This window comes from Sorex fumeus, unplaced genomic scaffold (genome assembly GCF_029834395.1).
Source record: "Sorex fumeus unplaced genomic scaffold, SorFum_2.1 ptg000072l, whole genome shotgun sequence".
Lineage (NCBI taxonomy): Eukaryota > Metazoa > Chordata > Mammalia > Eulipotyphla > Soricidae > Sorex > Sorex fumeus.
Window position 1 is genome coordinate 46,210,929 of NW_026606129.1, and position 23,717 is coordinate 46,234,645.

General features: G+C 50.2%; 1 protein-coding gene and 1 pseudogene across 1 annotated transcript; one reads left to right on the plus strand and one right to left on the minus strand.

The window, feature by feature from the left end:
* Nucleotides 1-1,222: 1,222 nt before the first annotated feature.
* On the minus strand, nucleotides 1,223-8,646 carry ZNF445 (zinc finger protein 445). The gene is made up of 6 exons (XM_056129147.1): nucleotides 8,218-8,646; nucleotides 5,733-5,901; nucleotides 5,359-5,417; nucleotides 4,904-5,030; nucleotides 4,277-4,396; nucleotides 1,223-3,433 (listed from the first exon to the last, which is right to left on the minus strand). The coding sequence occupies exons 1-6, from the start codon at nucleotides 8,644-8,646 to the stop codon at nucleotides 1,230-1,232; spliced, it is 3,108 nt and encodes a 1,035-aa protein (XP_055985122.1). The 3' UTR covers nucleotides 1,223-1,229.
* Nucleotides 8,647-11,272: 2,626 nt separating this feature from the next.
* LOC130037978 (uncharacterized) lies at nucleotides 11,273-11,390 on the plus strand (annotated as a pseudogene).
* Nucleotides 11,391-23,717: the final 12,327 nt, after the last annotated feature.

Below are 23,717 nucleotides of genomic sequence, written 5' to 3' on the forward strand. Positions count from 1 at the left end.
CCGTGGGACCTCACACACAGCTCCAATCTTCCAGTGCCCACAGACGTCAGAATGAACGAGAGTACCAGCACTGGACGAAAACGGAAGGGCGTTTCCAGGTGTAGAAAAAACGGCCTGCACCACAGACGTGCCCCAGCTCACAACCATAGGCGACATGAGGCCTCGGAAAATTCAGGCTGGGGGGAGGGTGCCCCATTCACGGAAATTGGAATGACAACTGCACAAAATTTCTGCTCTGCCATTTCCTCGAGTTCTGAGGTCTGTGATTCACCCGTGAAAATGCGCCTCAGATTTAGGCCATATGGTGCCTCAAGTCAAAACGGCCGCAAAGCTCCAGCTCTCCCACAGAGAAAGGTTAGCTCAGTCACAGCGAGGACCCCAATGCTGTGTGGAACCATCCACAGTCCCTGAGAGCCCGCTCTCACAGATGGCTCTGTCCATGCTGGGCGCAGAGCCTACCTGACATTCCCGGAGGCGATTGGTCCAGATTCCATCTCCAGCACCTGGCCCGAAAGGCCTCTGCTCTGAATTATTTCATCTGCAATACACAGGGCCACCCCAAATACCCAACATTTCATTGGTCCATCTGTTTATAACTGTGAAGATACAAGATACCAAAGACAACATACATAAAATTTCCTGCTCCAGTCACTGCTGCCATAGTGCCTGGCACACAGGAGTACTCAGTGGGGACTCCAGACCACTGCTGCCACCACACCTGTGGGCTGGTCCTGCCCAAGCTCTGAGGTTCCCGGGCAATGGAGCCAAGCACTCTGCCCTCCCTCACTCGCTGCTCGATCCAGCTCTACTACTGATGGCAGATGGGAGAGCTGGCAGCGCAGGTTACAAACTTCATGCCACTGGGACTCCCCAGGAGGCACCTGGGTACCCGGGAACGGTCACTGCTGCTGTTTAAACGGTCCGACGGAAATACCACAGGCCCCATCCGAAGAGCAACTCAAGATCCCTCTGGCCCCTCCCAGCAGCCAGTTAGTCCCACCAGAGAAGGCAACGGTTCCTGCCTTCAGAGTTCCCAAAGGAGATCTGGCTCCAGAGGGGGCACCACGAGGGCTCGGAGAACTGTTCTGACCCTGCCCCAGAATCTCCCTTCCCAAAGGCCAGGCCAGACGGCACCCCGAGTTCTTCAATCCTCCACATTCAGACGAGTTTTCTGCGTTCTTCCCCTGGGACAGCAGCAAGGTGCCCATCCTCCACAGTCCCATTCCAGCCTAATCTCTGATGTGGTTCTTCATGTGCCGCGCCAAATTGGAAGACCACCTGAAGGTCTTCCCACACTCCCTGCATTTGAAGGGCCTCTCTCGAGTGTGGAATCTCTTGTGGCTTGTGAGTTGTGAGCTCTTCTCAAACGTTTTCCCACACGTGCTACACTTGTGGCACTTCTTCCCGGGGGACATGCCCTGGAGTTCGGGGAGTACGGGGCTCTGCTCACAACTCTCCTCGCAAGCTTCGAGGGGTTTCTCCCCACTTGGCTTGAACTCTTGTAAACTCAATCCCGTGTCCTGCGAGGACGACAACCCAAGCAGGTCACATTCATCCTGCATCACTCGCGTATGCTTTCTCTGATGAATGTTGAGGGTATGTCTCCCGATGAAATCTTTCCCACACCACTGGCATTTGAATGGTCTCTCTTTCGTGTGGATTCTCTGATGGTTAACAAGGCGGTAATTTCTGTCGTAGGATTTCCCACACAGGTTACACTTGTAGCGTTTCTCTCCACTGTGTATTCCCTTATGGTCTAAAAGAGATCTCTTCCGGGTGAAGGATTTGCCACACTCTTGGCACCAGAAGGGTTTTCCATCAGAGGAGATTTGCGGCTGCATGCTGGTCAGATTTTCACTTTCATGGTATTCGTACTGTTTTTTCAAAGTGTGGATCCTCTGATGTCTAGAAAGGTTAGAGCTCCATCTGAAAGTTTTCCCACACTCCCTGCATTTATATGGCTTCTCCCTGGTATGGATTCGCTGATGGATAAGAAGGAACGAGTGGTTACGAAAGGCCTTGCCACACTGGCCACATTTGTAGGGTTCCTCTGTGGCGTGACTGCTCTGAGGAGCTTGGAATGCTGTGTCCTGACTGAACGACGGCTCGTCCTCCGATTTCCTTTCCGTGGCGTGCTGCTTCTTGTGAAAAACAAACGCTGACCGATGAGTGAACTCCTTTGGACATTCACCACACTGGTATGATTTCTCACCTGTGTGAGTTTTCTGATGATTAATAAGAGACTTCTTTCGAATAAAAGTTTTCCCACACTGCTGACACAGAAAAGCTTTGTCCTCCGTGGGCGCAGTCTGGGGCTGGCTGTAGTTGGAGGGCTGCCGGAAGTCTTCGCTATACTCCTCTTGATCCGGATGCAACTGTTCTTCTCTGTGGGGCTCCTGGTCTTGATAGAACTTTTCTTCGTGGTGTAGTCTCATGTGACGAGTAAAGTTTGACCTCCACCGAAAGGTTTTCCTACACTTGGAACATTTATAGGGCTTTTCCTGGGTGTGGATCCTTTGATGTTCAAGTACATAGGACTTACAGTGAAAGGACTTTCTACACTGGTTACAGTCAAAGAGTTTCTCCCCAGTCTGGTCCCTCAAATGATGAAGAAACAATGGACCATAGGTGAGAGCGTCCTCATACTGAGTGCAGTCTAGAAATTTCTGCTTGGCATGGGTTTCCTGGTGCAGGCGATAGGCAGACAAGCGTTGGAACGCCTTGTCACAGAAACTGCACTTATAAGGTTTGACTCCAGTGTGGATTTTCTCGTGCCGCACACAGTTTGAGCTCCACCTGAAGGCTTTTCCACACACCCTACATTTAAAGGGTTTCTCTTGAGTGTGGAGTCGCTGGTGGCAAGCGAGGTAGGAGCTACAGCTGAAAGTCCTGCCGCAATCACTGCACTTATACAATGTCCCCATTCTGTGCAGTGTCTGCCCGAGCTGGTGATGAGCACTAAGGCTGAAGTTTTTCCCACACGCATCCTTTGCATTCCCTTTCAGGCCAGCATGGATTCTCGGGTGTAGGCTGAAAGTGCCAATCATGCGTCGAAACCCTTTCCCAAACTCCTTGTGGTCGTAGTGGTACGGACCCCCTCTGAAGTGCCTGCCGCTCAAACCATGCTTGAGGGATCTCTTTCTTCTGGGAACTCTCACATATGTAACATATTTCAGATTAAGATTATTGCTTATTCCTAATTCTTCAGCTTCTTTTCCTGCCTCCTGGCTGAAACCGGCATCTTCTCTCTTGACGCTCACCTGAATATGGTTTTCGCCTGGCTCCTTTAATCTCCTTTTCTGGTCAAAAGACACTGCGAGTCCTTTCCCATCAGAAATTCTTGCTGCAGGACATCTTGATGGCACCCCTGGTGCTTCTGCTTCTTCCACAGGTGCATGCTTTAAGACAGGCTTGTCTTCGATCTGAAGCTCACCTGGTACAAAATAAAACACAAGAGGCTCTGCTCTTTTCTATACTTGAAGCTGAAAGTAGGAACAACAACAACAACAACAAAGCCAGGAAACTGGGTGGTGAAGCAAAACACAAGGAGTATCCCAGGAGGAAAAGCAGGAACACCCCAGCAGCTTTACAAACACAGAAATCCCATCGAGTAACAATAAAAAGAATGGAGAGGGGATGCGAGGTAGTGAGAGAGGGGAGAGAAGTTGGGCATAGAGCCTGACAGGCAGGCTCCCGAGAGCTGAGAGCGGAGCTCTGGGAGAGCTGGGCGAAAGTGGGGGGGGGGAATGGACCCCACAAAGAAGAGGACAGAGTATGACAAGGCCTACTGAGAGCACAAAGCAGCAGCAGACCTGGGGAACTCGGTGGGAGCACGGCACAGGGCTGAAGAGGAGCACTGATGAATAGGGAAGGAAGGAACAGTGGAATCAGCAGTGGGGAGACCTATTACCTAACACAGCAATTTCACCTACTAATCTGTAGGCCAGTACTGGGTGACAAGTGTAACCCGTGAAAAGGCTGAAAACCAGTGGTCTACCTCATTCAGTTCTGAGTGGGTTTTTAACTATTGGTCAGAAGATGGCTACCAGTCTGAAGGCACAGACAGGATCAAAATCAGTGACTAAAGGGAGCTGTTGGGAAAAGGCTGGGCCAGAAATGTACATCTAATAGACCAGGATGGAAGGGAGAAGCCCAGAGGCACAGAATTGGTTAGCAACACTGTTAAATACTTTCTTCTAGCGAACAGTGAAATCAGGTCCTGGTGACTTGGTATGACACACTTGAAAGGGAACCTGGTAGGTTCTCTGGAACTCACCTGCAGAGGGAGTAGCTGGACTGTCCTTCGGCTGATTCGGCTGAGCAACGGGGGCATTCAGGCCCCATGGCTCTCTTGCTTCCAACCAGGAGATGAGAGCAGGCTTGGTGCATGGTCCCACTGCGGAAAAGAAGAAATAAGCTGAGACAGGGAGACAGAGGACTCATACAGAACTTCTCTCTAGGACCCGCTCAGGCCTGACGTCCATGTAGGAAGGAGGCAGGTGGAGAAAGTTAGAGCTGGAGACCCAGATGGCCATGTCTAAGCGCCCAGAGCAGAGAGGAGAGAGGTTAAGCGAAGTCAAGCTCCAAAGGATCAGGAGGATTCTCTAGAGGTGGAAACATGAGATAAATCTGTTGAACCAGCCAACACTCTAGGGACACCTATTACTTTAATTTTTTGTTTGGGGGGCCATACTCAGCTATGCTCAGGAGTTACTCACGACTGCACTCGGATCACTCCTGACCAGCACTGGGGACCATATGGGGTGCAGGGATGCAATCTAGGTCAGCTGTATGCAAGGTAAGCAGCAAGGCAAGCGCCTTACCCACTGTGCCAGCTGTCTCTCCACCCCCGGTACACATTACTTTAAAGGAAGGTTGAAGGAAGAGCATACTGATTCCTTACCCAAAGGAGTCACATTCCTATAATTCTCCAGCATCACATCTTTGTACAGGTTCCTCTGGGCTGGGCTCAGCCACCCCCACTCATCCTGGGAGAAGGTCACTGCCACATCCTTGAAAGTCAGAGCCTCCTGAAAAAAAAAAAAACCCTGCATTCCTATGCCCTAGAACTGGAGACCAGCTCCAGCTTCAGGTAGGCACAAGACTATGGCTGGCAGGCTCAGCAGAAGACAGATTCAGAAAGAGTGAAAGAGAACAACAGCACTCAGCAGAAGAGTTCGAGGCTCAAGGGAATATTGCCCTCTCCAGAGTGCGGGTCCATGAATGGGCGGGCACAGGACAGAGACCCAGGTTGGGGAAGCCATAGCGACTCTATTACCCAGCAACACTGGGGTGCCAGGAAACATTGAGAGCCTGTGGATGGTGACCTAAGGACGAGGCCTAAGTCTGTAGGGTTACCTGCTCTTCGGGGCTCCCCTCTATCTGGAACAGGGCAGGCACCTGAGCAGCAGGGGGCTCTGAAAGAAAAAAAGAACCATGAGCCAGGGCAACCCACCGAGAAACCCACTCCCCCAACTCCAGGAAGGGCTGGCAGCCCACACACAGATCTGGATGGCTGTATACCTCCCCATTTCACAGTGTCTGCTGGGAGTCAAAGAGTGGGGGACACGGGGATGTGCAACAAAAGGGGAACTAGTCAGGCAGAGGCTAGAGAAGGGGAAGAACACAGAGTAAAGGGACAAGACAGGACAGATGGTGGAAAAAATAAGATTATGGGCCACTCCTAAGACATGAGGCATAAGGCTGAGGTCTTAGAGGCAGGCCACGAGTACCAGACGGTCCAGCCGGGAAGTCGTGCATCCCCGTTTCAGAGAGAGGCTCCTGGTGGTCCTCCCGAGCGGAGCTGCTCCTGAGAAGTGAAGCAGGGGGCCAGACCTGTGCCGCCTGCAGGGCTCCTGTCCCCATCCAACGCACATCTGGGCTCTGGGCAGGGGCGGGGTCCTGCCAAAAAGGAAATGTCATGAGAGGAGCCCTAGGGTAATCCAAACGCAACTGTAAGCAACAAAGCCCACAAAGAGGTTAGCTAGGCCCTTGCCACCGAAAAACGAGACACGGGAAGGGAAGGAGGGAGAGAAAACCCAAGGAGGGTCCCTCACCCCTCAACCCACCCTTCATCACAGGGTAGGCCCCAGAGGAGAGAGGCAGAGCCATTCCAGCCTGAGCTAAGAAAGTGCAACATTCTCCCCCCTGGACCTGGAACTTGGAACTGCCAAGAAGAGATATTTGCCCCTAAGCATTGAACTTGTACTAGTTCCCAGCTGAAACGCAGTGGAGTAACGGCTACTAGGCACTACTCAAGATGAGCAAAGTGATGTCAGAGCAGCACAACAGCTCCTGGTCAGGAAATAGAACTAAAGAAGCCAGGCTAGGGTCACACAGATGGCTCAAATATGCATTGCTCATAGGAAGTCTACTTCTAGGTTAAACTCCCAGCGCCTGCAGCAACTGCATCCATGAGGTGCAGACTCAAAAAGATAAGGAAAACAAGATAGCAGTATTAATCCCAAGGACCAGCTGTGGAACCAAGAGAGGGGAAAACGTCTCCAGTCAAAACATGGGGCTGGACAGACAGTACAGTGGGGAAGGTCTTGCCTGGTAGGCGGCCGACCCAGGTTCAATTCTCAGAATCCCTTATGGGTCCCTAAGCTCCACCAGGAGGGATTCCTGAGTGCAGAGCTAGGAGTAACCCTGAGCACTACGAGGTGTGGCTCCAAAACAACCAAAAAAAAAAAAAAAAGAAAAAAAAGCTAGTGCTCAACCAAGCAGTGCCCTGGACAGAAATGGCACTTTCCCTGGGATTTCAGATAGATCGGGTCTCTTCAGCAGGCTCTCTCCTGATGATGATGAAGTCACAGCCAATAAATTTCGAATTGTTTTGGTCCCGAGGCCAACACACTCTTGACACTGATATATAAATTTTAGATCAGCTTGAGGCTGTGGTGTATCTCATCCAGATGTATCTCATCCACCGACTAAAGATGACGGTCATAGTTATCTGCCTCCAGTTTCTCCCAAAGAATGAAAAACAACACAGAAGCACAGCCAAAAGAGCCTTAGCAAACTCTCTCATTTTCTGTTTCTGATATCTGGTTACACAGCAGGTAACTGTCAGCTACAAGCAGCTTGAGGTTTCCTGTTTATTTTTTGGAATTTGGGAGGCTTTCTCCCAGCCTGTGTTTTATGCTCTACTTACCATTTTTTGGTTCTTGAATCACACCCAGTAGTGTTCAGGAAGTTACTCCTTGCTCTGCACTCGGGAATTACTCCTGGCAATGTTCAAGGGATCATAAGGGGTGCTGAGAATTAAACCAAAAAAAAAAAAAAAAAGCCCAAAACACCTCCAAACAGAGTCAGAGGTATAAAACAGTGAGTAAGGCTTGTGGATAACCCAGGTTCAATCCCTGGTATCCCACATGATCCCCCAAGCACTGCCAGGAGTGATCCCCAAGCAAAGGCAGGAGTAAACCCTGAGCATTGTCAAATGTGGCTCCAAAACAAAAAACTTCAAGGACAGAGGAGGTACTGAGAAGCTTCCCTGGGCTGGGGGGCAGGAAGAGTGACTCTGACCTTCTCTGCTCTACCCACAGCTTGGGCACTGGGGCTGCTGGGAGAGCAGCCAGCCTGGGCCAGGCACGGGCAACAGATGCTCCAACACGTCCTGAACACGAGTCTTGTCCCTAAATTGCCTCGGCATGCTCAGTTCAATGAGCAGGCTCTGAAGCACACACAAATAACGGAGGCTATGAAATGAAGTTAAGATGGAAATCTTCCCACCTCCTAGCCCCTGGCTACCCCCTCCGCATTCTCCCCCTCCCCTTCCCAGTACAGAACCAATCCTCAAAGCCTCCCAAGGAAGAAGATGCACAGAGACCACTGTCTCAAGTCCTGCCATGCACACAGAAGCCCCAGGCCTGGCCAGAACACCACACTCCCCCTCCCTGCCCACCACGTCCCACCACCGCCACCTCCCAGGTCGAGTATCCAGGCCAGCTGGAGAGTGGCGAGGACAGATAGTCACTGCATGCCAAGTCCCTACTATTAAGTATGGCTTCTCACTGGCCTTCCTCCTGGAGCTTATCCTCCTCTGGAAAGGTGCAAAGTGCTTCCTGTCAAAGCTCTGTGGCTGAGTCCAGCTCAGGGACCACAGGAAGAAAATGCTGCGATGCTGAAGCAGAAAGAAGCCCACCCCCTGCTGCTCCCCACGAGCTCTCTGGCAGGCAGAGTTCAGCGGGCGCCCCCCACCCCCATCACACTCACCCTCAGTAGGGTCCCATCAAGGTCCCTCTGCAGCTCTTCCAGCAGGGCCACAGCCTCCTCGCCACTCTCAGGGTGATGCAGCTGTACCCAGGTGCGCAGCTCCCCAGGCAGGATGCTCAGGAATTGCTCCAGCACCAGCAGCTCCAGGATCTGGGCCTTGGAGAGCACATCGGGCCGCAGCCACCAACGGCAGAGCTCCCGGAGTCGGCTCAGAGTCTCCACGGGCCCAGAGGACTCGTGGTAGCGAAGCTGCCGGAAGAGCTGACGGAACAGTTCCTGGCCGGGCCGATTGAGCGTCTGTGGCCTGGCGGCCTGCACGGACGCGAAGCCGTCGTCATCGTCTTCCTTCTTGACCGGCTGCAGTCGGCCCCGCTCCCTCAGAGCCTGGGCTTGGGCGGGGCGGACGGCGTGCCACCTGCCCGGAGGCATCGCGGAGGCTCAGGATCCGCCCGGCAGGATGCACACCACGCCTGAATCTGCCGTGTCACTGCTGGGTCCTTGGAAGCTCTGTGGCTAGCACCTCGACGGACAATGCCATTTGCTGGAATACATGATGTCACTGGCAAGAGACTGAAATAGCCAATTTTACTATTCAGAAGGCCAGTGGAAATGAGGTAAAGCAACTACACCCTGTTAGCTGGAATCACCTTTAGCTGTACAAGAAAAAAGCAAGTGACCTGGAGAGGTGGTACAGAGGTCGATCCCCCAGCATCCTATATGGTCCCCCCATGTCTACCAGGAGAGATTCTTGAGTGCAGAGCCAAGAGTGACCCCTGAGCATCCCTGGATGTGGCCTCCAAAACAAACAAGAACAAAAAAGAAGAGAGCACATGAGCATTTCCACGGAGGAGCAAGCAGACCCCCGCTACCTCTTTGTGTGTGGGAGTGAACTAAGACAACATCCCAGAATCTACCAAGTGCCTGGCTGGCACAAGACACCAATGGACCAAGGGGAGAGGGAGGGGCAGGAGATGGCCAAGCACCCAGTGGCATGGTGAGTTCGATGCCTCATGCCAGCACAGGTGCCAAGTACAGCCCAAGCCACTCTGCTCCTTGTGCCCAGCAGATCTGCTGTCTGTGATCTCCAGTTACGGCCCAGCCAGGTGTATACGAACACAACCAAGGTGCACACCCCAGGCACGCAACCCCAGACGTGTCACATCAATAGAGGGGAAGGTGGGGGGGGGGGATATGAATAAAGTAATAAAATTCTGTTAAACTAAATTATTCACAGGGACTGAGGAGATAGCTCAATGGGCTAAAGCACATGATCTCATGTGGGAGGGCTGCGTTTGACCCGACACTACGTGGTCCTCTAAGCACTGCCAGGTATAGTCCGGGAGACCCCGGAACAGTGCTGGGCATGGTCCCCAGGTACTGTCAACCTGGAAGAGAGGGGAGAGGTGAGGAGGGGAAGGAAGGAAAGGAGATGAGAGGGAGGGGAGGAGAGGAAAAAGGAGAAGAGAGGACAGAGGAGGACAGGCAAGGAAAGAGGAGGGAAGGGAGGGAAGAGAGAAAAAGGGGAGGGGAGGGGAGGGGAGGAGAGGGGAGGAGAGGGAAAGAGGGAAGAAGAGAAGAGGAAAGGGGAGAGGAGGAGACAAAAGTGGAGAGGAGAGAGAGCTGAGAAGAGAGGAGGGGAGTCCTGATGCTTCCTGCAACCCAGCTTCCTGTGATTCCTCTGTGGTGCACCACCACCAAGTGTGTGACGCCTGGTGAGTACTGTGATTCAAGTGTGTGACCACCCCCAGTTCCCCATGCCCCTTCCCCACAAAGAGAACTGCCATTTCAGAGTGTGACCCCCCCCCCGAGCACCACAACTATAGAGGTGTGCAAGCACCACAACTAAGTGGTAGCCCCCAGTCAATGCAACAACAACAAAGAGAAGGGAAAAGTTAATCTGCTAAAAAACACTTTTAGGTATATATTTTTAAAAGAAAATAATTCTATTGATAAGCACACGAAAAAAAATAAAATATTTTGGAATGAACTTAAAACAGCAAAACCTGTACCCTGAAAGTTGTGAAACACCAAGAAGAGATTAAAGATTTAAACCAAAGACTGAGGGCAGGACAATCCCAGTGGGTTTCCTGCGGTGGACTGAAAAGCAGGGCCGGGGGACAGCACTACAGGACAGCACCATAGTCCCGCAGGCCAGGAGTTCAACACCCACCAGTACCCCACTGGCCAAGAGCGATCCAGGCACGAGCAACTGAGCACAGAGGGTAGAGGAGTATTTGCCTTGTACGCGGCCAATCCGGATTCAATCCCGACATGGCACATGGTCCCCCAAGCACGGCCAGGAGTGATTCCTGAGTGCAGAGCCAGGAGTAACAGGGTGAAGCCCCAAAACCACTAAAAGGAGAGTGATCCCCAGCACTGCTCCACATGCCGAGAGGCATCTGTGAGCCCTGCACCAAAAGAGTGTCTAAGCAGCAGAACTTGAGAGTTCAGTGACTGGCAAATGCTTTCAGAGTAGGCCTTGGGCATCCAAGGTGCAGCCTATCCTGCAGCAGCATCAGGAAGGGGGAGGGGAAATGGAAGATCAACTCATGAGGCTAATTTATTGTTGACAAGGGCACAAAGACCTGGGCCGGAGCGATAGCACAGCCGGTAGGGTGTTTGCCTTGCATGTGGCTGACCTGGGTTCGATCCCCGGCATTCCATATGGTCCCCCAAGTACTGCCAGGAGTAATTCCTGAGTGCAAAGCCAGGAGTAACCCCTGAGCATTGCTGGGTGTGACCCAAAAAGCAAAACAAACAAACAAACAAAAAACAAACCAAAAAAAGACCACTTACGGGGTCTTACGGGGTCACTTACTCAATTGCCTGCCACAGAGGCAGGGGGTGGGGTGGGGTAGGGTGGGGTGGGGGTGGTGGGAGGGATACTGGGGACATTGTGGTGGAAAATGTGCACTGGTGGAGGGATGGGTGATCGATCACTGTGTGACTAAAACTCAATCATGACAGCTGTGCAGTTGTATCTCACAGTGATTCTACAAGAAAAACAAAACAAAACACCCTAAAATAAATAAATAAATATCACTTCTCAGCCTCTGTGTGGGTGTTTGTTTGACGTGTGAACAAAGACTTTGAGACTAAATCCTCTTCTGTAACCCAGAACTCACTGTTCTGTACAGATAAGATAAGTTCTGATACAGATAAGAAGAAACATGATTTTTAAAAAAGGAAGAAAAGATAAGATAAAGAATTAACTTCACTGTCAGAGAGAGCTCAAAGGGAGAGCCTGGCTTTCAATCCCCAGCACCACACAGTTCCCCTGAGCATTACTGGGAACAGCCCTCGAACCCTCTAACACAAAACCAAAGCCAGGAGGCCCTGACCACCACCCAGTGTGGCCCCCAAACAAACTGAACCCCCCCAAAAATTCATGGAATATAGCACAGCAGGCAGAGTACTTGCCTTGCAAGTAGTAGAAATGGGTTTGAGTACCAGTACCCCATATGGTACCAAACCCCACCAGGACCCCTGGTTCTCTGTGACCCCTGCACAGAGAGCCAGGAGTAAGTCCTGAGCACCTCCAGGTATGGCCCAAAAACAAACAAATAAATAAAGGGAGGGACGGAGGATAGTACAGATAGTAGGGCGTTCGCCTTGCACACGGCTGACCCGGGTTCGATCCCTGGCGTCCCATATGGATCCCAAGCACCACCAGGAGTAATTCCTGAGTGCAGAGCCAGGAGTAACCCCTGAGCATTGCTGGGTATGACCAAAAAAGGAAAAAAAAAAAAGAAAAGGAGTGACATATGAACCAGGTAATTTAAAATCTCTTATCTAAAACACTCAAAAGTAAACCACTGACAGAAGGGTAAATGTATACACTCATCAGGAACAGAACGGCAAAATGAACATTTGCAGCAAATAAGTCCTATTATGTGCCAGGAATTTCACTTCTAAGAATGCAAAATTTAAAACCATATATTTTACATTGGCCAGAGTGAAAGCACAGCGGTAGGGCGTTTGCCTTGCATGCGGACGGCCCAGCTGAGCCGGGTTCAATTCCTCTACCCCTATCGAAGAGTCCGGAAAGCTACCTAGAATATCTCGCCCACACGGCAAAGCCTGGCAAGCTCCCCATGACATATTCGATATGCCAAACACCGTTACAACAAGTCTCACAATGGGGACGTTACTGGGCCCGCTTGAGTAAACTGATGAACAATGGGAGGACAGTGACAGTGATATTTTACATGAGTATTTACCATACCACAGTATTAGAAATAACATACTCACAACAGCAATGCTAAATAAAAGTAGAGCATGTATAGGATACAATGCCACACAACATTTAGACTGCACTAGACCCCTGAGTATCAACATAATTGCTTCCCTGATCACTGGACGATGAAGCTGACCACCAGTGGGACATACTTGTGACCCTTTGTGACCACTTCACAGTCAATCTGATACAGGAGAAGCAGGTGACAGCACCACACTACAAGCTACTGTAAGAAGCACTGCCCCCTCACTTAAGAGGTCTGAAACACACAATGGGGGGGGGAGGGCTCTGAGCATGGCAGCCAAAAATATCTGCGATGGGGGCTGGAGAGACAATACAGAAGGCAGGACATTTGCCTTGCAGAGAGCCAATACAGGTCCCATCCCTGGTATCCCAGGTGGTCCCCTGAGCCCCATCATTAGTGTTCCCTGAGCACAGAGCCAGGAGGAAGCACTGAGCACAGCTGATGTAGCCCAAAAACAAATAAACAAAACTAGTAGGAAGAAAAACTTCATCTAAGCAGATCATGGGCAGTTAGATTAAGCATGAGGGAGGGAAAACTAGTCCCCCACCTAAGGCACAAGCTTGTGAGGGCCCTTTCTGGGGGAAGAGTGGCAGTAGCATGGGCTCGCACTCAGCAGTACCTGAAATCACTTCCAGCAGTGCTTGGGGGACCGGGCAGTGCCCGAGACTGAGCCTGGGGCTCCTGTGGGAGTAGTCCTTTGGGCCAGCAGGAGAGCTTTTTATCTCTTCACAAGGAAACGTTTTCGCTTCAAAGCCAGTCTTAAGTCTCCCTGCAAAACAGGAAAAGCTGTCCTGCTCTGATCTGTTAAGTGGAAAAGGCCATGCTAGAGTCCAAGGATACAGCTCAGTGGTAGAGTAATTGCCTTGCATGAACGAGGACATGGGCTCAATGCTGTTAAAAAAAAAAGAAAAGGAAAGAAAGAAAGAAAGAAAGAAAGAAAGAAAGAAAGAAAAGAAAAGAAAAGAAAAAGAAATCCAAGGTAGAACTGCAGAAAAAACTATGATCATACGTGTATAATAAGTATCTGGGTGTGTGACATATACCATAGACATCTGCAAAGGAACTAAAAGCAGCCTAGAGGGGCCAGAGAGATAGTACAAAGGGTAAGGAATTTGCCTTCCATGTGGACAGCCCAGGTTTGAGCCCTGGGATCACATATAGTTCCCAGAGCCAGCAAGGAGTAATCCCTGAGCACAGAGGCAGGAGTAAGATGTGAACACTGCCAGTTTGACCCCCCCTCCCAAAAAAATGGCCAGGAAGGATTCATAATGTAAACACTTATAAACACTTAGCAATGTTGAGGCCATTTGTGAACTGAACATCCCTTTTATAAACTATAATTTTTTTGCTGACTATGCACCGATAAAAAGTGCTGACAATGAACTCTTTCTACTGTGCTGACGACTAAAAACCGAAGCTGCTGAATTTTAGAATCAGACCCACTGAAAACAAGGATTTCTTCGGGAATAGAGAAGATATGATAAATCCCAGTGAACTGTCAAGACTCTGACCTTCAACTACTCATAATGAACTACAATAACATATGTAATTCAGGTTAACATTCTCAAGAAAGTAAATACACACTCCAGTACAAATCCCCTGCACAGGACACTCTGGCTTTGCCCTGGGCTTTGTGCCAAAATTGTAACTCCCTGGAAACCAAATAATTGTTCATTTTAGAGTTCTGCAGAAACTGACAACAGAAACTCTAGTTGTGGGCATAAAGTTGGGAATGACACTTTAAAACTACCGTGACTTGATTTTCCCCCCTCCCCCCGCCTCTTGACTAGGTGGGATCCCCAAGATGTGGGACCAAGGACTGAATTCTGGGCCTTGTGTTTTGAAAGGCAAGTTCTAAAAGCAAAAGCCATCTTCCAGGGCCCCGGGATTTTTTAACACTACATACACAGACTATTTCTTTTTTATTCCTAGAGTACATGTAGAAAATGATTAATGCAAATATGCAAAAATATAAGAGAGCTTACTCCTAAGTTTTTGAAATTACTGTTACTTTCCTCTTTATGCGTTCCGTCTTTTCCAAATTTCCCAGAATAAATTCACATAGTTTGGGATGAGAGAGGGAGCACAATGGGCTGAGCTCAGGCTTTGCACATAAACTCTGCATGCCTTCATTTGGTCAACAGAAACTATGGTTGCAGGGACAAAGAGATAGCACAATGGGCAGGGCACTTGCCTTGCACACAGCCGACGCAAATTTGATTCCTGGCACTTCATCTGCCCCCACCCACCCACTAAAGCCCCACCAGGGAGCACAGAGCCAGGAGTAGGGCTTGAGCACTACTGGGTGTGGCCCAAAAACCAAAAAATGAAAGAAACCTGGCTGCACTGCACGGATCCCCAAACACCGTCAGAAGCAACCCACCAAGCAGGGAGCCAGGAGTACGAGTAGCTCCCTAGGACTGTCAAATGTGGCTCCCCAAAGAAGTAAACAAAAAACTTGGGGGCCAGAGAGAGAATTCAGAAGGCTGAGCATACACTGTCACAGACCTGGTTCAAAAATCAGCATGACATGGTCCCCTGGACACTGAAGGGAGCAGCTCGAGCACACAGAGCCCAGAGCAGCCCCCAAGCACTACTGGGTGAGCCCCCACAACAAAATGTTTTCAAAATTAGGGACAGGAGAATAGTGATAAAGTGTTTGCCTTGCAGGGGGTCGACCCCAATTCAATCCCTGGTACCACATGGTCTCCTGAGCATGGCTGGGTGTGCCCTCCCCCAAACAGCCATATTTGCAGAATTACAGCTACGAAAAAAAAATTTGTATTTTAAAGCAAGAATGTACACACACAAGCAAAACTCTTATAAGAGTCTTCCTACGTGTTTTCACTCATTATCTCCTCTACCTGTCCTCCTCCTTCCTGTTTTATCTATACTCCTTGAACTGGTGTAATAGCAAAATGATCAATAATTCTGTGTTTAAAAGAAAAAAAAGAGGGGCAGGAAAGAGAGTCCAGGTAAGGGCACTTGCCTTGCACACAAATGCCTTGCACACATACCCAGCATCCTTATACGGTACCCCAAGTCCCATCAGGAGCTGATTCATGAGCAAAAAGCCAGAAGTCCTGAGCACAGCCAGGTGTGGCCCAACCACCACCTTCAATTTAAAAAAAAAAAAAGGGACAAAGGGATAGGGAGACAGTACAGTGGTGAGGGCACTGGTATGCATCCAACACAGGTTCAATTCCCGGCAACACAATGTCCCCGAGTATTGCTGGGTGTGGCCCTAAGGACCTCGGCAACAAAAAGGGATGGTCTGGGTATCCCTGGCACTGCAGGACCCATTCAGCACCAAATCCTCAGACCCGCAGGCTCAGACTACTGAACCACCAGTTCAGATAGCCAAGAATCACCAGTGGGACCCTGAGAACTCCCAAGCATCATTTGAAAGACCTCCCCAGTAAGAAATAAACACAAAGCAATAGATAAGGACTGATGGTAAAGTGCCTGCCATTCAGTCTAAAGGCTGTGAGATCCATCCCCAGCACCGACCTATGTGCCCACATGCGCTGTCGTGGGCTCTGCCGCGTGGGCATGGGAGCCCATCCCCCCACCCCCAGTGCCACCATGACGCAATCCCTGGTGCACAGCAACCAAGGGTGTGGGAGCACCAGGAGGGAAATGAGCGGTCACTATGAAGCTCTGTAGCGAACAGCGTGAGCACCCCCATGAAGGGAGTGACCCCAGGGAGCACGGCCGGGAGTGGGGGTAGCACAACCAGGCGTGCGCAATCCCTGGACCACCACAGAAACCAGCGAGAAGGCAAAAGGGGGTGTGGGAAGAAGCATGAATGCTGAGCTCACCGCCTCCCACGCCTCCCACGTTCTGAGAAATCAATACCTGCTCCCCATCTCCCAGGCTGTCCAGGAAACTGGCTTAACCTGTTTTCCAGAAAAGGAGGATCCTGATCCCAGGGCCAGGCTGAGCTGAGGAAAGAACTCAGCAGAGATCAAGCCTGCTGAAGAAGCTGCTGGAGTTTGGGCAGTGAACAGGGAGGGATGAGGGGAGAAGGGATGGGGAAGGGGAGGGGAGGCCGGAGACAGACAGGAAAGGAGCCAAGGTACTTATCTGGCAAACGGCTGACAGGAGTTCAACCCCAAGTACCCCAGATGGTCCCTGAGACGATCCGGGGCAGGGGGTGGGGGGTGGGGGAGTCCCTCCTGAGCACAGAGCCAGGAAGAGCCCCTGAACCCTCCTGAGTGTGGTCTTCAAAAAGAGAGGATGGGGGGAGAAACAAAACCGGAAACTAAGGAAAATGAGAGAAAACAGAGTAAAGTGAAGACCTACAGAGTGGGAGTGAGGCAAGACGACACAGCCCCAGGGAGAAGGGCCGCCTTCACACCAAAGGGGGGGCGGGTCCCAGGGGCAGGTCCCAGCCTTGCCGGGTTCCTGCAGGTAAAACAAATGAGCAGCAGAGTCAAATGCTCAGGAGGAAGCTGAAAGCCGAGGCTTTCAGGGTCCAAAAGGGGTGGGGCTGCAGCTCACTGGGAGGGCCCTCACCTTGCACATGTGAAGTGTGCCCTGTGTTCCATTCCCAGCACCACCAGGAAAGGCCCCAGCTCTAAAACAGCCCTGGCCCAAAACAAAAACTGGAGAACAGACTGGAAAGGTGAAAGGAAATGAAGCGTGGGGGACACTGCCTGACTGGCTGGAGCAACCGCTTCCCATTCAAAAGGGCCCATTAGCCCCGACAAGTCTGCCCCACCCCCCACCCCTTCCAGCAACACTGGGAAATGAGCCCCACCCCCACGCAAGGCCCTCCTCAAGTAACAAGCAACAAGCCGGGAAGAGACGCCCATCCTAGGACCTGCAGAAGATGTCCCCAAAACCAAGAATGAAACAGAAAATGAAAGTATGAGAAGAATTAGAATGATGCGAAGGGTGAAGGAAAGCCTAGTGGGGTTACAGAAAAGAATTTTGGGGTGAGAGATAGTACAAGATAGTCAAGACCTTGCATCCTGCTGGCCCTGATCCAAACAGCCCAGCATCACAGATGGCCTCCTGAGCACTGTTAGGGCTCCCTCCTCAACAAAGGGCCAGGAAAAACCCCAGAGCACAGCTGGGTGTAGCCCAAAACCTAAAGAAAACAGACTCAGGCCACACAGAAATATTGGGAAGGGAAGAAATAAACATAACATAAAGGGCATCTGATCTATCTTCGGAAACTGAAACCCACAGTGAAATTACCACCAAAAATAAGCCTCTGAACTGATCTGCCTGGAACTGCTGCTGCTGCATAAATGTTCAAAGAGATAAGAGCAGTATTTGTCAAGAACGAGCAGACAGAAAGATAAGAACATCGCCTATAAATATTGCAGAGGATTTCAAGACCTCCAATCAAAGGAAAGTTTGGGGCTGGAGAGAGAGAATAAAGCAGGTAAGGTGCTTATCTTGCACATGCTCAACCTGGTTGATCCCCAGCACCCAGGATAGGTCCCCTGAGCACTGCCAGGAGTGATCCCTAAGCACAGAGCCAGGAATAAGCCCTGAGCACCTGAGCACCACTGGGTATGGGGAAGGGGGTGTGGGGGAGGAAAGAAAGAAATGAAGCGAAACTTTACAAGGTCAAAGCTAAAAAACTCCTAAGCCATTCAAATTTTCCTGAATGAAACCCCAGAGCAAACTGATGGACGCTGGGCCTAGCCCCATAGGGAATGATTCGGGAGCAGGGAGCTAGGGTAGCCTCTGAGCACCACTGCGAATAACACCAATGGCGGCGGGGGGGGGGGGGCAGAGGAAAGACAGGGACCAGTGAGCTGAACTACCCTATTAAGAGCAGGCATCCTCAAGGTTGGAGCGATAGCACAGCGGATAGGTTGTTTGCCTTGCATGAGGCCGACCCGGGTTCGATTCCCAGCATCCCATATGGTTCCTCGAGCACCACCAGGAGTAATTCCTGAGTGCATGAGCCAGGAGTAACCCCTAAACAATGCCGGGTGTGACCCAAAAAGAAACAAACAAATAAAAGAGCAGGCATCCTCTCCTCCCAGCTCTGAATTTACAGAGGACAAAAGGAAAGCTTCACTAAATCAACTTACTAAGTATATCATAACTGTGAGTCCCTGGGGCTGGGGAGCAGCCTGAGCTGAAGGCGGTGTTCTTTCCCAGCACTTCCTACCTAACCCTGGATGCCCTCCAGAATGAAAATGGATTTAATTGAGCAGGGAAGTTCCAGAAATTTCCTGAGAATTTTCAGGGACACTGTGCTCCTTTTCTCTTTGCAGCTTCATCTTTCAAACTAAGTGAAGCTTAGTTTGTTTTCCTTTGAGAATCTTCATTAAATATCTCTTATTCTCACCTACAAACTCCGCAAAATCAGGTGAAGTGTATGTGATTTCACTCTCAGCCAAGTCTCTGCCATCACAGAATGCTTCCATAGCAATACTTCCATGAGCCACAGAAAACTTAATGGTGACAGATTTCCTTTTAAGTACATGCTGAAGATTAGCTTCAAAACATTCTCCTACTTTCATCCTGCAGTAAAGGGTGATTGCTTTAGAAAACCAAATTTGTCTGCCTTTCTTCAGCATTAACAGAACACGTAGGAACAGACTCATCATCACCTCCTAAACAGCCAGACTGTGAGGAACAGATCTAGATAGCTTTTTCAGATCCTCTTTAGAGGAACAATTATTGCAAAATAATTGTTTTTCTGTCCCTGAGCAAGGAACTCCGATACAGGTGCTCCGATACAGGTGCCCCAAGTTGCAAGTCCCGAGAAGGGTGAGGGTCAGACCAGATAACCAGATGTCTCTCACATGACCCATGTCACAAGACCCAGGACTGCCCTAAAAACCAGGACGTTCTTAAGCACTGACACAAATGCTGACCTTTAAACTATAGGCTAAGGAGTGATGCACTTTTAAATGGATTGGTTAGTAAAGTATGTGCTGTTACAAATCTATTGGCTATGAAATGCACGTGCTCTGCTGTAATGGCCGGTGAAGGCCTATATAAGATCTCCTTTGGAGAAGCTCGGGGTCTTTCCTAACCTGCTGGACATGCGTGTCCACGTAGGCAGCTCGACCCTGGCTAGCCAGTCTTACAATAAACCCTGCTTGCTGTTTGCAGTCTCTGGAGTTTCTTTGTTGTTAAAGGGAAATCTCGATCCGTGCCCTAACACAGACGAGCTGACATTTTCTCACAAAATAACCAGCCAGTATTGGTGGGTTTTCAGTTTTCAACTACAGACAGATGGAAACAGGATGATGCTCTTTCCTGGCCATCACTCTCAACTTAGGAAAAATATTCTTGATTTCTCAGGTCTATATAAGGACAGTGGAATTGGCTTCAAAGGTTAGAGCTGAACCCTATGATTAAAGACTATTCCTTGTACTCTTTTCATTTTGAAAGCAGAGACAACCACTAGAAAAAAAAACAAAATGTGTCCTTTTCTTCACAAATACCACGCATTACACATGTAAATCTTCATGTAGCCTATATGGAGCTGGCGGGGGGTGGGGGGGTGGGGATCAAGGTATATACTTGCATAGTGTTCTAATGTTAGCATAAATTTTTTTTTTTTGCTTGGTTTGGTCTGGTGCCAGGTGTAAAGGTGCTGGAGGTGTGACTCAGGGAGGAGCAAGCAAATATTCCCCATATTCTGTATGAGGAATAAAAGTCAAGATTCCCCAATGCGAGGCATCACTCCAGTCCTCAGAGCTATACCTTTCTGGCCCACAAATTCTAAACGATTTCGGAGAAGAGAGGCATTCCACAAGTTAAAGATAAATCTTCAAAAAGTAACAATATAGAGGTCAGAGGTTAGGGCGCATGCTTTGCATGCAACAGGCCTGGGTTTGATCTCCAGTACCCCATATGATCCCTCTGAGCACCACCAGGGAAGAACCCTGAGCACGGAGTCAGGAGTAAGCCCAGGGCACCAACGGTGTGGCCCAAAAGGCAAAAATATTTTTTTTAATTAGGTAATAATGTCAATATACTTAAACGCCACCAAATTATGCTTTTAAGTGATGAAAATGGAAAGGTTTTGTGTCTTGAAGTAAACAGGTAATTTTAACCCAGTACTTTAAAAGGTTTGGGCTTTTGTTTTGTTTGGGCCATATGGGCCCGGACTCAGAGGACCATAAGGGGTGCTGAGGATCGAACCCATGCCACCCAGGTCAGAAGCAAGCAAGGCATAAGCCCCGCCCGCTGGACTGTCCAACCCCTAAAAGGGGGGTATGTGCGTGTGCGTGCGTACGTGCGCGCGCGCGCGCGCGCGTGTGTGTGTGTGTGTGTGTGTGTGTGTGCGTGTGTTTAAGAAGCAGGAAAACCCTGGTTTGCATAAAATGTGCGTTCGAATCTAAATCAGCATGCAAATATTTCAAAGCCAGGTATCCCGCATACAAAAATCTCCACCTTCGCAGTTACTTTTACTTTTTTCTCACACTCACCGGGGGGCGTCTACCTATCTGATCGTCCCTAATTAGTCTCTTTGTTCGCCTAACGACGGCGATAAGGCAGAGGCTGCAGCGCGTTCCCTGGGCCCCACCTGGGCGCCCCGGGGCGGCCCCGCAGGTCCCAGCGGCGCTCGCAGCCGCCGCCCCCCCGAGCCCCGGCTCTGCCCCCTCGCGCCCGGCGCTGCCTCCGGGCCCGGCCGCCGCCGCCCCGGCGCGCCCTGCGCCCCGATCCCTCAGCGCCCCTGGGCCGCCCCGCCGCCCCCAGCCCCGCCAGCATCCCGCCGCGCCGCTCACCGACTCGCGCGGACACCGGACACTCGGACCTCCGGCCGCCGCGCCGGGCCTCACGCCCACCGCCCGCCCTTAACCTCCGCCGGCCGCATCGCGCACGCGCGGCGCCGCCCCAGCCTCGGCGGCCTCTCTAGGAACCCGGGAGGGCCAACGTCTCGGCTTTCCTCCCCTGGGAAGTCCAGGGCTGAGCCCTGCAAGTCAGCTGTGGGCCTCTACTCTGTGTGTGTGTGTGTGTGTGTGTGTGTGTGTGTGTGTGTGTGTGTGTGTGTGTGTGTGTGTGTGTGTGTGTGTGTGTGTGTGTGTGTGTGTGTGTGTGTGTGTGTCTCTGTGTGTCTCTGTGTGTCTCTGTGTGTCTGTTTGTGCCAGGGGGGTGGTCTCACCTCACAGGGAAGAATAGAATCCAAACCTAGGGCCCCCAGTGGACCTAGCAAGATCTACATGCTAAGTTTGGACTGAGAGGGCGGCTAGGCAGGAGGGTGGCCACATGCGAAGGGATCCCTGATATTCCAGGAAAATCATCTTCCATCCTCCTCTCCACCCCAACACCCCCATCCCGTGATCATTCCCATACCACGGGCCGCCTGGCTTTTTGTTTTTGTTTTGTTTTTTTCCTGTTAAAAACAAAATTCAACTGACTAAATTGAGTATGACTTATCCGCTTTTAATCAGTAATTATGAAAGGATAGTTTTGCTGCGGGGGTGGGTTAGGAAAGGGAGTGAGGGTAATAATTCACAAAAAACATCTCCTTGAGGTTTTGAGAGAAATGTATTAAAGAAGAGCCGGAGCGATGTCCCGTCCCGCTGGACTAGAAAACTGGGTAACAGGAAGAGGGTGCGAGAGTGAAAGAAAGAGACAGACAGCAGGATTAGAGTATAGTGAGCTGAAGCTGCTTTATTGTAAGTTCAACAACACTTATATACGTGGAGCTTAAGCTTTGTTCCTCATAGCTTTGGGACAAAGGCAGATAAGGGTAGTCATGGAACAGATGGGGGAGATAACAGACTAACAGGGGCTTTTCAGAAGGCTACTCGTTAAACCACAGGCTGACATCAAGGATGTCACGAGCTGTTTTTTAGTTTCTGTTGGCAAACCATCCTGTTCTTGTAAAATGCCTCTCTTAACCCTGTAGATATTTTATAGGCAATGTCTTGCGAAAGCTATGTACCCAAGAGCCCGCTCACCACAGAGCGATAGTTCAGCAGGTAATTTGCCTTGCCCATGGCCGACCTGGGTTCACTCCCCGGCACCGCCTATGGTTCTCTGAACTTGCCAGGAGTGATCCCTGAGCGAAGAGCTGGGAGTTTGCCCTGAGCATACTGGGTGTGACCCAAACACCAAGAGACAAAAAGAAAAGAAGAAAAATGTATTAAGAATTAAAGACTATTTATAGAAAATCACTTTACATGGGATGGGTGACTCCTCTGTCCTAGGATCTCACATCCATCCTCTTATGCATGCTCATTTAATATCCCACTAAATGTCCTATTAGGGATACACCCTGCTGTACTGAGGAGTTTTTCTGGCTCTGCTCTCAAAGATCACTTCTGGTGGTAATCAGGGGAACATACAGGGTGCCAGGAATCAAACCAGGGTCAACAATGTACACAGCTAATGCCTGACCTGCTGTACTATCTCTCCCAAATATCCTATTTTTAATTTAGTTTTGATGACTCCATCTGGTGTAAAAATACCAATAAGACAGTTGCAGGTCTTGTGACTGTAAAAGAGTAGTAAATTGATATGCTGACCAATGCCATGATAGTATACAAGAACTATAATAACCCCAAGATGAGCCTTAGAAGAAACTAAAAGGGGTGGAACCCTGGTTCCTGAGGAAACTTCTTCCTGTTCTCAGCAAACTTATAAGCCACTCCCTGCCTTTCACATAATCAAAAATGATCATTTAAATGCTCTACCCGGGGTTGGAGAGATAGCAGAAACAGTAAAACCCTTGCCTTGCATGTAGCTCACCCTATTGATCCCTAACAGTATCAGGTGTGAGCACAGAGCCAGGTATGAGGACTGAGCACAATTGTGCAGGGCCATAAACCAAAACCAACTCCCTTTAAAACTGTACCCAACTACAAAAAGGACACTGCTTTGTTCTGTCTCCTGAGTCACTTCCTGTCTTTTAATTGCTTAATAGATTCTACTTTGAGAGCTGTACCTTCACTGTATACTTCAGTAAAGAAACACTTGCCTTGCATATGTGTAGCACTGCATTGTAACACTGTCCTCCTATTGTTCATGGAATTGCTCAAGTGGGCCCAGTAACATCTCCATTGTGAGACTTGTTGTTACTGTCTTTGGCATATCAAATACCTCACGGGGAAGCTTGCCAGGCTTTGCTGTGCGGGCAAGATACTTTCAGTAGCTTGCCAGGCTCTCTGAAAGGGGCGGAGGAATCAAACCCAGGTCGGCTGGGCCGGCCACGTGCAAGATGAACGCCCTACCGCTGTGCTATCGCTCCAGCCCCCTGCATATGTGTAGCCCTGCATTAATTCTATTTCCACAAGTATACAAATC

What these genes read in the sequence shown, in the direction of transcription:
- ZNF445 (XM_056129147.1), bottom strand. Translation starts at nt 8,646, where the DNA reads ATGCCTCCGGGCAGGTGGCACGCCGTCCGCCCCGCCCAAGCCCAGGCT. An exon ending in TTGATGGGACCCTACTGAGG is followed by an intron (nt 5,902 to 8,217) that starts GTGAGTGTGATG and finishes CCTTTTTGGCAG; the next exon opens with GACCCCGCCCCTGCCCAGAG. An exon ending in CTTCCCGGCTGGACCGTCTG is followed by an intron (nt 5,418 to 5,732) that starts GTACTCGTGGCC and finishes TTTTTCTTTCAG; the next exon opens with AGCCCCCTGCTGCTCAGGTG.